Genomic DNA, 13,575 nt, shown 5'->3' with positions numbered 1-13,575 from the left:
TATAGATCAGCTATACCACTAATGCTAAATGTGACTTTTGGCAATGACACTTGTTTGATATCTGAATAACACTAAATATTTCACAAATATGTAATAATACTAATTTCTCTCTTTTACTATTCAAAAGTTACCCAATGGGATTATCCAAGAAGTACGAAAGCCATAGGTTGTCTAAAAAAGTCTTTTGCTAAATCTCTTCCTGTCTTCCTTCAGCCTGACATACCTTTAAATTTCAATCAGCAGCATAAATGCATTACTGTAATTTAAAGAAACATTGTTGAAAAGTCATTTAAGTTAGAGTAGTGAAAACTGCTCCTTAGCAATTGAAGACACAAACAGTAAACATTGCTATTAAATGAATAGTAATTTATTAGAAGATGTCCACTCCGAGAAACTGTTCATCTCCTGCTAAGAAATCAAAAATCTGATTCTTAGGGACAAAGTTGAAATCTGCTAGTACCTATGTATTTTGCACAGGTATCTCAGTATTGTAATTCAACATCTGCCTTCATGGATTGTGTTCAACATTTTTCTGGTTGTAGCTAAATTATTTTAGAAGAAGATCCTAATTGGAAACCCAGAGCACAGAGATATTTTTAAAAACATTTTTAAAGGCATGTTTTCTTCTAGCATCCAGCTCTATCATGTAAACAGTGGTCTGAAAAGACAATAGTGCTCTTCAGAGCCTTGCTCAGATCTCTTTGATGACTTAACATTTTGTAGAACCTGCCCAAGACAGCTTAGAGATTATGGATGGAGGTCACGAAAAAGATTTTGGAGTCTAGCGAATAAAAGTGTAAATGTCAATGTTACCATTTAATAACTGAGAAAATAGCAATACCTATGAGTCTCAATTTTCTCATTTATCTAAGAAAAAGAATAATTTTTTGCAGAGCCAAGTTCAGGATTACTTAATAGAGTAAGTCTAGAGTTTATTACTGTTCTGACCCAATACATAGTGCCTATTTTTATTAATACTTATTCTGAATTCTAATTCATTGTATCTCTCCAGTTCATTTCAAATTTCACCAAAAAACTCTTCACTTATACTTATTAAAATTTTTCTCTTGATATTATCATTTATTTAGAACCTTGCTTTTTTTTGGTCAATAGTTCTTTGCTCATCAAGTTAATTAATAAATTAATACTAAAATCACCAGTCTGAGTTAAGGACACTCTCTATAATGAAACCTTAGTAGCTTAAATTAAAGTGAATCTGAAAAGGTATTTTAAAGTCATTCTTCTATTAATGGGAGATTAGCATTTTGGGTAGGAGTTTTATTGATTAGACAATAAGAACCACATTATATTAATAACTTTTCTATATTTAAGTTGATTTAACCACTTTATGACAAATTTTGTTAGAATCACTGATACAACAATACAATGGTGTTCATTTTCCAGGTTTTACAATGTCTAACAAATGTCCTTTTTACACATGAAAACCATACCCACCAAGGTATACTTTATAAGAGTTTGAATTAGCCATCCAGTATTTTATGAATTCAAAGCAAGACTCTATTATTTATTCTAAATGCTTTAGAAGTGGGCAGCCTCCACACAAGTAATCTGCTGATTAGTTTAAGTATGCATATCGGAAGCCAGCAAACTCCAATTTGCATTGAATGCCAGCTGCATAACAATTTATCACAGAAGCCCAGATATGAGGGTAAAGAAATATTCCTTCCTTAATTATGAGCATGTGTATGCTAGTGCAAACCTACATTAGTATAACTGAGCATTCTGAGATAAGTCAATGCTATTAAGATTCATTACATATTCCTAATATGCATACCAATGCCTCTTTGTGGCAATATGTTAGATCCCAAGTTCCAAGTCTGTGATGACACAGTCCAGTGAGAACAGAGAGAGGTCTTAAATAAGGCTTTACAACATTTTAGAAGAGATATTCCTGGTGATTCCACATACTAATTCAGTGTTAACATCCGGTGGTCTTGATCAATTATCATACAGAATGGTGCAAAAGTAGAAATAGATTTACAGTTGTTCAGACTTACTTTGCCCCACCCTGTAGTTTAAAAAAACAAAGCCTTTCTGTTTTATATGTATAAATCTAAGACTTTTATACTGATATAAGAAAGAAAAAATTAATGCAAAGTAAAAAGCAAATTATTGAACGCCTACTTTGGCTTCAGACCTGTTTTATTATTTGGCCAAGATTTCAATTTGAATGACATTAGGTGGCAGTTACTCTGTCCGCAACTGATTGCTTTTATACTTAATTTATTCATTTATCTGATCTGACTAGTCCCTGAAGGCATTTGAGCTTGAGAATCTAGTTTTAAATGAAAATCTGCATCAGAGGTTAAATATTTCCTTAAGAAAGATGGACCAGGCAAGTGAATGTGACTGAATCTTTTGTTTATCTGCCATGTCAAAGTCTGACAGAATACAAATGCAAGAAGCATTTGACCTTAGAGACCATAGTATAATGTGAGGTGTCTTGGTTTGGGAGACAGATACAGTTGATTTTTTTTCATCCATTCATTTAATCATTCAGTCATTCAGATTACCAACATGTATTAATTGCCCAGAGGGTATCGTTATTGGGATACAGCAATGAGCAAGAACAGTATTATCTGCTAAAATTGTAATGCGTGTGATAATGCATGTAAATTGGGTACAAACCTTGTTCTTCTTTTTAGGTTCCCCAGACTGTTTCCTTTTGTGTTCCTCTTGGTCAGCATCTCATTCTTGACAAATAGCCCCCAAAGGGCAAGATGAAATGCCATTCCCTAGGAAACTGGCTTACTAAATGAAAACTGAGGTGTTAAGATAATACTACCTGGAAATATGAGAGTATGAGTTTCTGCCTGTAAAATATATTTCCCCATTGGGAAATGAGAGATAGACTGGATCTATGCAAATTTCTCTTTCTTCATGGACTGCTCCGAGGTGCAGTTCCACTTTGCCAATCTTCCAGGAAAAGCCCAAATGCCAAGCAAGTATACCTACTCTATAACTGGCTGATCCAGTGGCTGACATATTAAAATGGTTGCATTTCATTGTTTTTTGTCTTTTTCTATTTAACTTCCCTTTCTGTTTTTTGATAGATATGTGAATTCCAAACTGCCCTCTTGATGTTCCACTTATCTGTCAGACCTCACACTTACTGGACTATCACCCCTGAGGCAGAGGAATTCCAAGAAGCTGGCAAGCCACCCCTAGGAGGAGCATTCCGGACATACCAGGACTTTTGATTCAAAACCCACATACTCGAAATTCTTCCTTACCCTCTAACACCCGTCCCCCTAGCTTGTGCTGGTGCCCTTCTTTTGGAGAAGTACCCCGGCAGGTCTTTCTCCTCTAATAAAGCCTGCACACCTGGTGTTCGAGTGCCATCTCATTCTTATATTTGGTGCCGAAACCCGGGACAGGGTACTAACTGCCTGGATGATTCCTCTTTGCCATCCAGACTTACAACCAGAGAAGCAATGGGCAGCAGCAACTCATCCTGGGCTTACTCCTTGATTCTGTTTGGACGTGTAATTATAGGTTGATTGGCCGGCAGTCTAACCCTGTCCCGAACCCCTGCCGGATCCGGAGGTAAGGTGTTTCTCCCTTCCCCTTCCCCAGTTGGCCTCTCTAAAAACACACCTTCCTGGTCAGATGGTTTTGACTTTGGACCCCATATCTACAAGTGGTCTGCCTCTACTCCTTTACGGACTTCTACGAAAGTCTAGGCACACCTAGCCAGGCCCCTCTCCTATATCCCGGGATCTCAGCCTTGGGGTGATGACCTCCTGTCTGAAACTCTCTTTCTATGGAGATTTTCTCCTTTTGGAACTGTGACTGAAGGCGGGGACATCCCCTTCTCTCACCAGTCTCCTCTACTGTGGGCTCCTCTCAGTCCAAACTGTCCAGCCAGACTCCCCTCAGGACATGGGCTCCTCCCAATCTCAGGCCTCAGAGACGATTCCTCTACTCCTTCAGGACTCACTCTACTCTCTGAGGTTCACAGTTCGGGGGGTTTCTACTCAGAGCAGCCTGCTTCTACGAACTTCCTTGAAAGTCTAGGCACCTAGCTAGGTTGCTTTCTACTACTATTATAATATCCTAAGAGATCTTGACAATTTCTGCCACCGAATGGGGAGGGCATCAGAAATTCTTTATGTGCAGGCTTCCTTTTACTTTTGCTTCTGTCCTTAATTTCTGTGCTGCTTGTTCTACATGCAGGCTAATTTTTGGCCAAGGAAACCTTACCTAAAACCTCCGCTCCTAATCTTTCCTTCACCTGACTCCCAACTCTCTCCACCTCCTGCCTGACCCACAGGGGCACCCCTCTCTCGGGACCCCTCTCTGGTCCCTCTGCAAAGCTCTTCGCTCGAGTCTCTACCCTCCAGAAAGCCCCCTCCCTTCACAGAATCCTGTTTTCTCATTCATCTGCAAATACCAGTCTCTCTTTCTCCTCCTCTGCTGGCCAGGGGCCCCTCCCTTCTCCACTGTGTTCTTAAACCCCTCCTCCCTCCTTACAGACTGGCGGCTCTGTCTCTTTTTCTTCTTTGACCCATCCCCCACCCCACCAGCTTCGGCTGTCTCTTTTTCTTCTTCAACCCATCTTCCCTGTTCAAAACCTTCAGGGGTTTATCGCCTCATACAAACCTTACACCTAATCAATGAGGCAATAATTCCCCTCCATCCAGTAGTCCCTAATCTCTACAAGTTGCTGTCACACATTCCCTCAAACACCATTCACTTCACAGTCCTGTACCTCAGGAATGCCTTCTTTGCCATTCCTCTACACCCTAACTCTTACTTTCTGTTTACATTCACCTGGACTGACCTGGACACTAATGCAGCCCAGCAACTTACATGGACTGTCTTACCCCAGGGGATCAAAAACAGCCCATACCTGTTTGGGCAGGCACTAGCTCAGGATTTAGCAGCATGCAATCTCAAAACTAGTACTCTTTTACAATATGTAAATGACCTGCTCCTCTGCAGCCCCTCCCTGCCTACCTCAAGGAAACACACCGCCATCTTTCTTAATTTCCTCGCTATGAAGTGATATCGCGTCTTCTCTCTTAAGACTTAACTTCATTCTCAGTCGGTAGTCTATATGGGCATCGTCTTAATCCCCACTACCTGAAGTCTCACCCTAAATCAAACTCAGACCCTCCACAGTCTCCAACCACCTACCACCACAGATCAAATCTTTTCTTTCCTCAGTCTAATAGGCTTCTTTAAACACTGAATTCCTAATTTTGCTCTCTTAGTCAAGCCCCTCAGTGAGATCTTTTGAGCATGGCTTTTAAGGTCTATAATGACCAAGGAAGTAACAGAAAAGGCAAATAAGGTCCAAAAGAAGTCAGGAAATACCAGCTTTTGGCATATGCTCTTAAAGGCTCCAGCATCTTAAAGGGCTTCAAAGAATTCCATCAGGGCCCTGCTCCAGAGTGGAAAGAAAGGTCATTAAACTGAAGCCTGCCAGGGGACACATCATTGCTGTGAAAAGAGGAGCAAAAGAAGGTAAGCTGTCCCTTTGCTCCATGGAGGGAGGGTTCAGTCTCTTCTAGCCCTGCTCCAGCTACCTGAGACCTGACCTTGCCCAGCATGCTGGGAATTGCTACTGAAGGCCCAAGGACATTGTTCATGAGCCTAAGGTATTTCTTCCAAGTAGCAAATAAGCTAATCTCATTTCTTGTAAATACAAGGGCCATCTACTATGCCTTGCCTGAATATTTGAATTTTATTTATCTCTCAAAGATCTCTACTGTGGGTATTGACAGCCTGATTTTGTTACTTTATTTAATGTATAGCCTCTCCTTTATTCCTCTTGTCTCAATGCCCCATGCCTATTGTAGGCTGGGACCTGCTGCTAATTCCAGCTAGAAGCAGTGGTCACTAGGACTTTAACTCTAACTGCAAAGTGTAGAAATATAACCACTCTTTCTTTAAGTACTTGCAGGATTTACAGGTTACTCAGCAAACTGTTTAAAGACTGTCCAAGAGGCACTTCCAGCAGTACATCACCCAAGGACTGACTTTCACATGGACAGTCCACACACCGTGATTCTGACAACTCCCACTGCTGCTAAAGTAGAAAAACGGCATAACATCTATATGTGTCTCCATACTAATTAGATAAAAAACCTGTACCCTAGTCTATCTCACCCCAAATATCAACCTAATCCTACCCTATGAGCCTTTTTCAATTCCTAGTACACTACCCATCAATCTAAGGACCAAATGAGCCATACAGGTAATTTCTTTTCTTGTTGCTTTAAGAATTTCTATAAAAATAGGTCTAGGGGCAGGGGGACTGGCCACTGCCCTGTCTATTTCCACTCTCTCTCTCTCTCTCTCTGAAACCAGTGAATTCATAAAAAAAAACAAACCAAGTCATAGAATCAGTGGTTTCACACAAACTGGGTGTCTTGACTATTGCCTTTCATTGGTTCACTCATTCTCCTATTTATTTTTCTAACTTTTGGACCCTGTCTCTTACGTTTGTTCACTAGTTTCTTACAGAACCACATGCAGACCTTCGCCAATCAAAAAATTGAAAAAAATCTACCTAACCCTACACACCAACCCTGAAACCTGCCCTCACGAAACAGAAAAATCTGAAACCCTATATCAGCAAACCTTCTAAATCCTATCTTTCAACCCCTACAAGTCCCCTAACCCTAAAGCTCTCCTGTATCCCTGAAGAACTAGGAGAATGAATAGCATTCACCTCTTAACACTTCTCAGTCTTTTTACCCTTCTCATAGTAAGAGGACAAGATCACTGGGTCTTCTTGGCTGAAGAAGAGCCTACAAATGGACATGAAACATTTCTTTTAGCTCAAGCTAACTGCTCTCTCCAGGGCTGCCAGGAAAAAATATCTCTAACTTTACCATGGAAGAACTTTCACCCCCTGCTATACAACTCACCTTATCTCTGCATTCCTGATCTCCAAACTAAATCCAGTTGTAAAAATAAGTGCACTGTTGGTCAGTTCTTTAAAAATTGTCTCTCTCTTCAGTTGACCACCTCCTCTAATCCTTGAATCTTTGATATCTTGGATCACTGGGATAATAGGTGGATAAAACCATATTTAGTGTATCTCTATTCATCAAACTTTGGTCTTCCAGACAGAAAACTCAAAACATATTGAAAGTGAGTAAGGGAAAAATTCCCCTCCAAGTTTCTCAAAGAATTAACCAATTCTATCATTACCTATGAAGATGAACTTAAAACTCAAGCATCTAATCCCTACTCTCAACCTTTTTCATGGATAGGACTCATCAAACAGGGCATCCAAGTTCTCAACCTCACGTCTGTATATAACATTTCTCGCTGCTTTCTCTGTGCCTTCCTTAAGCCTCCCATCACTGCAGTTCCTTTACCCTATCCACTCAACATCACCAAAAATCCAGACCCTTTTTCTCGTTCTGGAGTTCCTCTCTTCCAAGAAGACCCCACCTCAACCCTCTCAGTTTGGTACACCAATCGGCCTACCCCGTTATGTAGTAAGACTATCCCAATCAAAACTTCTCTAACCAGCCCTAACAGAACTCAATTCTAGTAAAATGGAACCATTCTAAAAACATTTAATACCTCTTCCCCCCTCCCTTGTGACCCGGTAATAGTTGTGCCACAACTAACATATTATGGAGAGGAAGAATTTTCAAACCAGCTGAAAACAAGCAGGAATAAATGGGCTGCCTCCCTCCCTGTCCTCCTTGGCCTTACCCTTGCCACCTCTATAGCGGCTATAGCAGGGGTCTCAAACTCAACTCAGCACGTGGGCCGCAGAACAAGATCACAGCCATTCGGCGGGCCACACTAGGTCTACAAAAGGCAACTGTTACGCAACACTTTTCTCACTGCAGTTGAAAACAAAAAAATCAGTACAACAAGCACAATTGTACATGCAGTTTACTCAGTGTCACAAAACGACCAGAAACTGTAGTTTGCATCACAACTGCTGTTAACTAAGCTAATATCTAGCTAGGATGCTAGAGAAATGAAAAATACAAGTAGGCCCCTAGGCTTACTTAATTTTATCCAAAATATTTTGAACTTCGTGGATTAGTCTGCGGGCCGCACAAAATTGTTTGGCGGGCCGCATGCGGCCCGCAGGCCACGAGTTTGAGACCCCTGGGCTATAGGGATAGGCAGGGCTGGCTTAGGCCATAGTATATGGACTACTAACCAACTAAAGGCAGACCTGGAACAGGTCCTTGATAATTCAGCTACCTCTATAGCCTCCCTCCAGAGACAACTGACCTCTCTAGCTCAAGTCGCCCTACAAAACCGAAGGGCTTTAGATCTACTAACAGCCAAGAAAGGTGGTACTTGTCTCTTTTTACAGGAACAGCGTTGCTATTACATCAATGAGTCTGGCCTGGTCAGGAAAATATCAACTCTCTCCGAAAACTTCAGGAACGAATCCGCAGTGGTCAGGCCGGTACCGGCCCCTACTCCGAACAATGGTGGAAAAACCCCTTGTTCTCCATGCTAGCACCAATTATAGGACCAATCCTAATTCTGTGCCTAATTTTAATGCTTGCCTCCTTCTTTATCAAGTTCCTACAGGCCCAGATGAAAATAATCTCTAGGATTACCTACAATTAAATGCTCCTACACTCCTATTCCCCAATACCCCAAGGAGAACTTCACAAGGGAAATATCAAATAGGTAGGGATGACAGCAGAAAGAAGCCGCCCCTTAGCCCGAGAAGTTCCCCCTTGAATGTTCTCCAAACCCCCTTCTTTTTAAACCACACCAAGTCCTTCTAAAAACTTACACCAACAGGTTCCCTGTCTCTAAAAATCTCCACATGTCCTCCCATTCAAGAGGAACCAGACCAGCATGTCTAATGAGGCTCATCCAGGAGACCAGGTATCACCATGTCACCCTGTCCACTTGGCACTCGCAGCAAGCAATTCACAATTATTGCCTCGCAAGAATTTTTACTTCCTTACTCAGGTGTTCAAAGACACCGCCTGGTTCAGATCTCATAGCACAGAAATTGATGACCTCCTTAACTGGATCGAAGACTTGGCTTGGCAAGGTTCTTTTCTTGAATTCTTTCCAGAAGAAGTAATAATTTTCCAATTTTTTCTCCTCTTTCTACTCATCACCCCTCACCGTATATTATAAAATTAATAACTACCTTTCTTTTATATGTAACCACAGAGTTGAGAAATGATAGGTACGTGAATTCCAAACTGTCTTCTTGATGTTCCGCTTATCTGTCAGACCTCACCCTTACTGGACTATCACCCCTGGGACAAAGGAATTCCAAGAAGCTGGCAAGCCACCCCTAAGAGAAGCATTCCGGACATACCACCTCTTGATTCAACACCCACATACTCAAGATTCTTCCTTACCCTCTAACACCCTGTCCCCCCAGCTTGTATTGGTGCCCTTCTTTTGGAGAAGTGCCCCGGCAGGTCTTTCTCCTCTAATAAAGACTGCACACCTGGTGTTCGAGTGCCGTCTCATTCTTACATTTTCCACCTTTACTGCTCTGTTCTTGGATGTCTCCTAAATATAATACCAGTATGATCTTGGACAAGTCATTCAGTTTTTCTGAGCTTAGGAATAAAATTGAATAATTTGAAGACCACTTTCAGCTCTAAATGTTAGAATCATATGATTATCTGCAAGGATACCGAAATCATTTACTTTGCAAAATTGTCATGTTCTACAACTTTTATAGTATCACATAAAAACTGTTTTATTTATTTTTTATTGTAATCTTAGAAAATCAGAAATAGCTTTCTTTTTTTTAAAGAGCATTCCTGATCCACAATGCATATTTTGCATCTCAAAATTAAAAGAAATTGCATTAAGCACTTTCTAAATGAGCCACACATCTCTAAACATTGTATAATTTTATGATTGTATTTGGACAGTCTCATGTTTAAACAGTGTCTTTGGAGGAGGGAAAGGAATTACCATTTGTCATGTCAAAATTACAATGCCAGGTGCTAAGCAGCTTACTTTATATACGTTATTTTATTTAGACCTCATAAATGCCCTGGAAGTTACAAATTATTTTCTATATTTTAAAGTTTAGGAAATTAAGGCATGAGAGAATAATAAATTACCAAGTACACATAGCTAATAAGGGACATGCAAAGGAGAAAAGCCATCTGCCTAGCTCCAAAGCCTAAGCTCCCCCAATGAGCACATTGTCTTTTTTATGTTAATCTTTGTAACCTCCCTCCCTTTCTCAAAAATTCTATTACCTAGAAATTATTCGTTTACCACAGCTACACAAATTGAACACTCTTTAAATACTGGAATTTTTCCCAGGTTCAATTCCCAGTCAGGGCACACAAGAAAAGCAACCATCTGCTTCCCCAACCCTCCCTCTCCCTCTTTCCCTCCCTCTTCTCTCTCTGTGCATTGGCCTTGATTGCTAAGGATTATTTTATGGAGCCTCTGCCTCAGATGCTAAATATAGCTCAGTTGTGAGCATGGCCCAAGATGGGCAGAGCATCAGCCCCAGATGGGGTTGCTTGTCGATCCCAGTCAGGGCGCATGTGGGAGTCTTTCCATCTCCCCTCCTCTCACTTGGAAAAGGAAAAAAAATACAATATACATATTAAATTTTGCCTGTGTGGTGAAACATTTAGAAATCTAGAGCTACTCATAGCTCCTTAAATAGTAATAATGTAGCTGTTAAAGGTAATGGACAAGTTTAAAAATTGTTTAACTTAGTACATTACACTATGTATTACAATTCACTCACTGGATACATTTCAACTAGTTCAGTATTTCATTCACTGTAGCAATAGCATCCAGTAGAGTCTATTAAATAGTCACATATCTGTACCTTCAAACACCACTATAAAAGATGTTCACAAAATAATTCTGACACCTAAGACAGACTACGGAACTTTTGAATTTTCAAAGAAAGTTTTTGTCATATTCAACTTTACCTTAAGCAGTTTGTTTTATTGTATTTGAATAACTTAAAATTGATAATGCATATATGGAGTAACCAAAATATGAAACTGTAGCCATATGCCATTTACATGGAATTGAAAATTAAATCTATGTTTCTATCATATAAACAGAGAAAACATTTAACACAGTTTTTGTTCACTAAATTAACAGCATAATCAGATATTAAAAACTTTCTCATGAAATAACTAAATATATCTGTGAAAAAAAGTTTTACATTAAGTATTAAATAAAATAAAGCATTATATTCAGTATTTAATATAAGAAGCACAGTTTAAAGAAGAGATACTATCTCAAAAGTAAAATAATCTTATATGTCTATGTCTGGCTTCTACACATTGATTTAATTTTCTTGATTTTAATTTAATAACTTTTTAAAATCACTGACTTGTTAGGTTACTGTGAATGACTTAAAGGTTGTTAGAAACCTTAATATTTATATTTACAACAGTCCAATTAAGTATTGCATTTTCAATTTATTCCAATTATCTAAAATCTCACTGTCAAAATTTTTAAGATGACATGAAAGGATAGAATATAGTTAAAATAAAAAATAGGTAAGCCATCTATGATGCTCATTTTTAACAGAAAGCAAGGGGACTCATCTACTAAACCAAATAAAATATCTAAATTACTCTAAGTTGTCCCTAGAAGCTCAGCCAAGAGTTGTGTTTTCATAATTTATGATTATACACTAAGTTTCTACTGATTTAACTCCCATGCTGCTGGATGGTCAGGTGCCTGTATCAAGACAGAGCCCAGATTTGGTCTTTCGTTTGGTGGAGAATATAAAACTATTTTTAAAAGTGCTGTATTTTATCAAAGACCTTCCCATTACTGTTCTACCCATGGTGCAATAAGTGCTGTCTACTTTGCACATTCACAAGAGCCAGAGACAAAAATGAGAAGAAAAGTCCAAAGTGGGAAGAACTATCTTGACAAGCTCACACCTCCTTTCTGCACTCTCCTCAACCTTCAGCACTCCGTTCCCTTGGCTGCCTTTAGCTTGTAAGAACATCTTATTTCAACCTTTCCCCTTAGTTCTTCCCAGATCAAGCTATGACACCTCATTAGAAGAGTTGGCAGGTTATTTATTCATAATACACAAATGGACACAACAATTCATTTACTCATTCAGTTATACAACAAATACATGCTGAGTATGAAATTTGTGCCAGGCACTGTGCTAAACATGAGAAAAATATCATCATAGTAAATACAGCAAACACAGTAGCAGAAAAGATGAATTTGCTCAGTTATCCAAAATCCCACTTTGTTGAATTTTAAGAGTAATATGTGTATACATTGTTAACTCAAAGGAATAGAACCTGAGTAAAGAATTTTATGCAGAAATATAAATATTTTAAATAAGAATGACTCTCCTAGAACATTCAAGTCCTAGGTACCACACCCTTTTTCTCTACTCAGAAAATCAGTTTTGAACACAGCATACAAATTGTTCAGCAACATGTTAAACGTAACTCTTCCTGTTACGTTGGAATTTGAGATTAAGTCCAAGCAGGAAAGGGGGCAATAAATAGCCTTTCATTATAAAAAAAAAAAAAAAACAAAACAAAAAAACCAGCTGCTAAATACATCCCTGTGAATTATTATGAGTTGACACAAATCAGCGCTCACCCCCACATACCCCCAAAGAGCCCATATAAAGAACAGACCAGCAATTCCAGGAGAAAACATCCAGATGTGATAATTACCAGGTCTTACACATTTTAACTTTTCTTTTGTTCTTTGGGTAGAATTGAGTATAATATCTTCTTCTAAAGAAAAGAAGGTTCTGAAGACTACTCAGAATCATTGGAAGAGCAACAAAAAGAGATGCACGTTTCCCTTTGTTGTGCTTGCAAGCTGCAGCTCAAATGCCACTGTGAAGACAGGCTTGGTAGGGTTTTCCATGCCACCCCTGGCTTTTGGAGCCAACTGGCCATCTTGAAACTGCTGCCTGCCTCTGTCTTCAGAATTCTAAAGACGGGAGATTGGCTGGCGCCCTCGTGCACAAGGTGAGGAGGGAGAGCAGCTGTGGGAGCAGCCTGGACTTGGGTTATTTGGCACAGCCAACCCTAAAGGATGTTCTGCAAAATTCAAGTCGTCTGGATGGTGCCTGTATTCGTTTCCTATTGCTACTATAATAAAGTACACAAATTTTATGGCTTTAAACAATACAGATTTATTTTCTTAAGAGTTCTGGAAGTCCGAAGTCTAAAATAGGTCTACAGGGCTGCTCCCCCCCACCCTGGAGGCTATAAGGACAAACCTGTTTCCCTTGTCTTTTCCAGCTTCTAGAAACTGTCCGTAAGGACAAATCTGTTTCCCTTGTCTTTTCCAGCTTCTAGAAACTGCCCGTGTTCCAGAAACTGACTGCATTTCTTAATTCACAGTCCATTCCTACATATTCGAGCCAGCAGTGTAGCACTTTCTCTCCTGTTTGACCTCTGCTTGTCCTTATATCTCCTCTCTAGAAATCTGACTCTCCTGGCTCCCTCTGACAAGGGTCCTTTTGATTACATTAGATCCACCTGAATAATCTAGGCTACTCTCCCCACATCAAGATCCTTACCTTATTCACATCTATGAAGCCACTTTTACCATGTAAGGTAATATTCACAGGTTCCAGGGACTGGGTGATGA

General features: G+C 39.7%; 1 protein-coding gene across 1 annotated transcript in view; it reads left to right on the top strand.

Annotated features, from left to right (window-relative positions):
• Nucleotides 1-1,815: 1,815 nt before the first annotated feature.
• Nucleotides 1,816-13,575, top strand: part of LOC136306507 (U3 small nucleolar RNA-associated protein 18 homolog) — a 30,436-nt gene continuing 18,676 nt past the window's right edge. Inside the window, 6 exon segments of the mRNA XM_066233040.1 lie at nt 1,816-1,856; nt 3,517-3,567; nt 5,366-5,490; nt 7,248-7,478; nt 12,687-12,829; nt 12,906-13,050. Of these exon segments, the coding sequence (XP_066089137.1) occupies nt 1,816-1,856; nt 3,517-3,567; nt 5,366-5,490; nt 7,248-7,478; nt 12,687-12,829; nt 12,906-13,050 (736 nt within the window).

This window comes from Saccopteryx bilineata, chromosome 5 (genome assembly GCF_036850765.1).
Source record: "Saccopteryx bilineata isolate mSacBil1 chromosome 5, mSacBil1_pri_phased_curated, whole genome shotgun sequence".
Classification (NCBI taxonomy): domain Eukaryota; kingdom Metazoa; phylum Chordata; class Mammalia; order Chiroptera; family Emballonuridae; genus Saccopteryx; species Saccopteryx bilineata.
The sequence above is the reverse complement of the archived record's forward strand: the minus strand, read 5'-3'. Positions and strand labels throughout refer to the sequence as shown.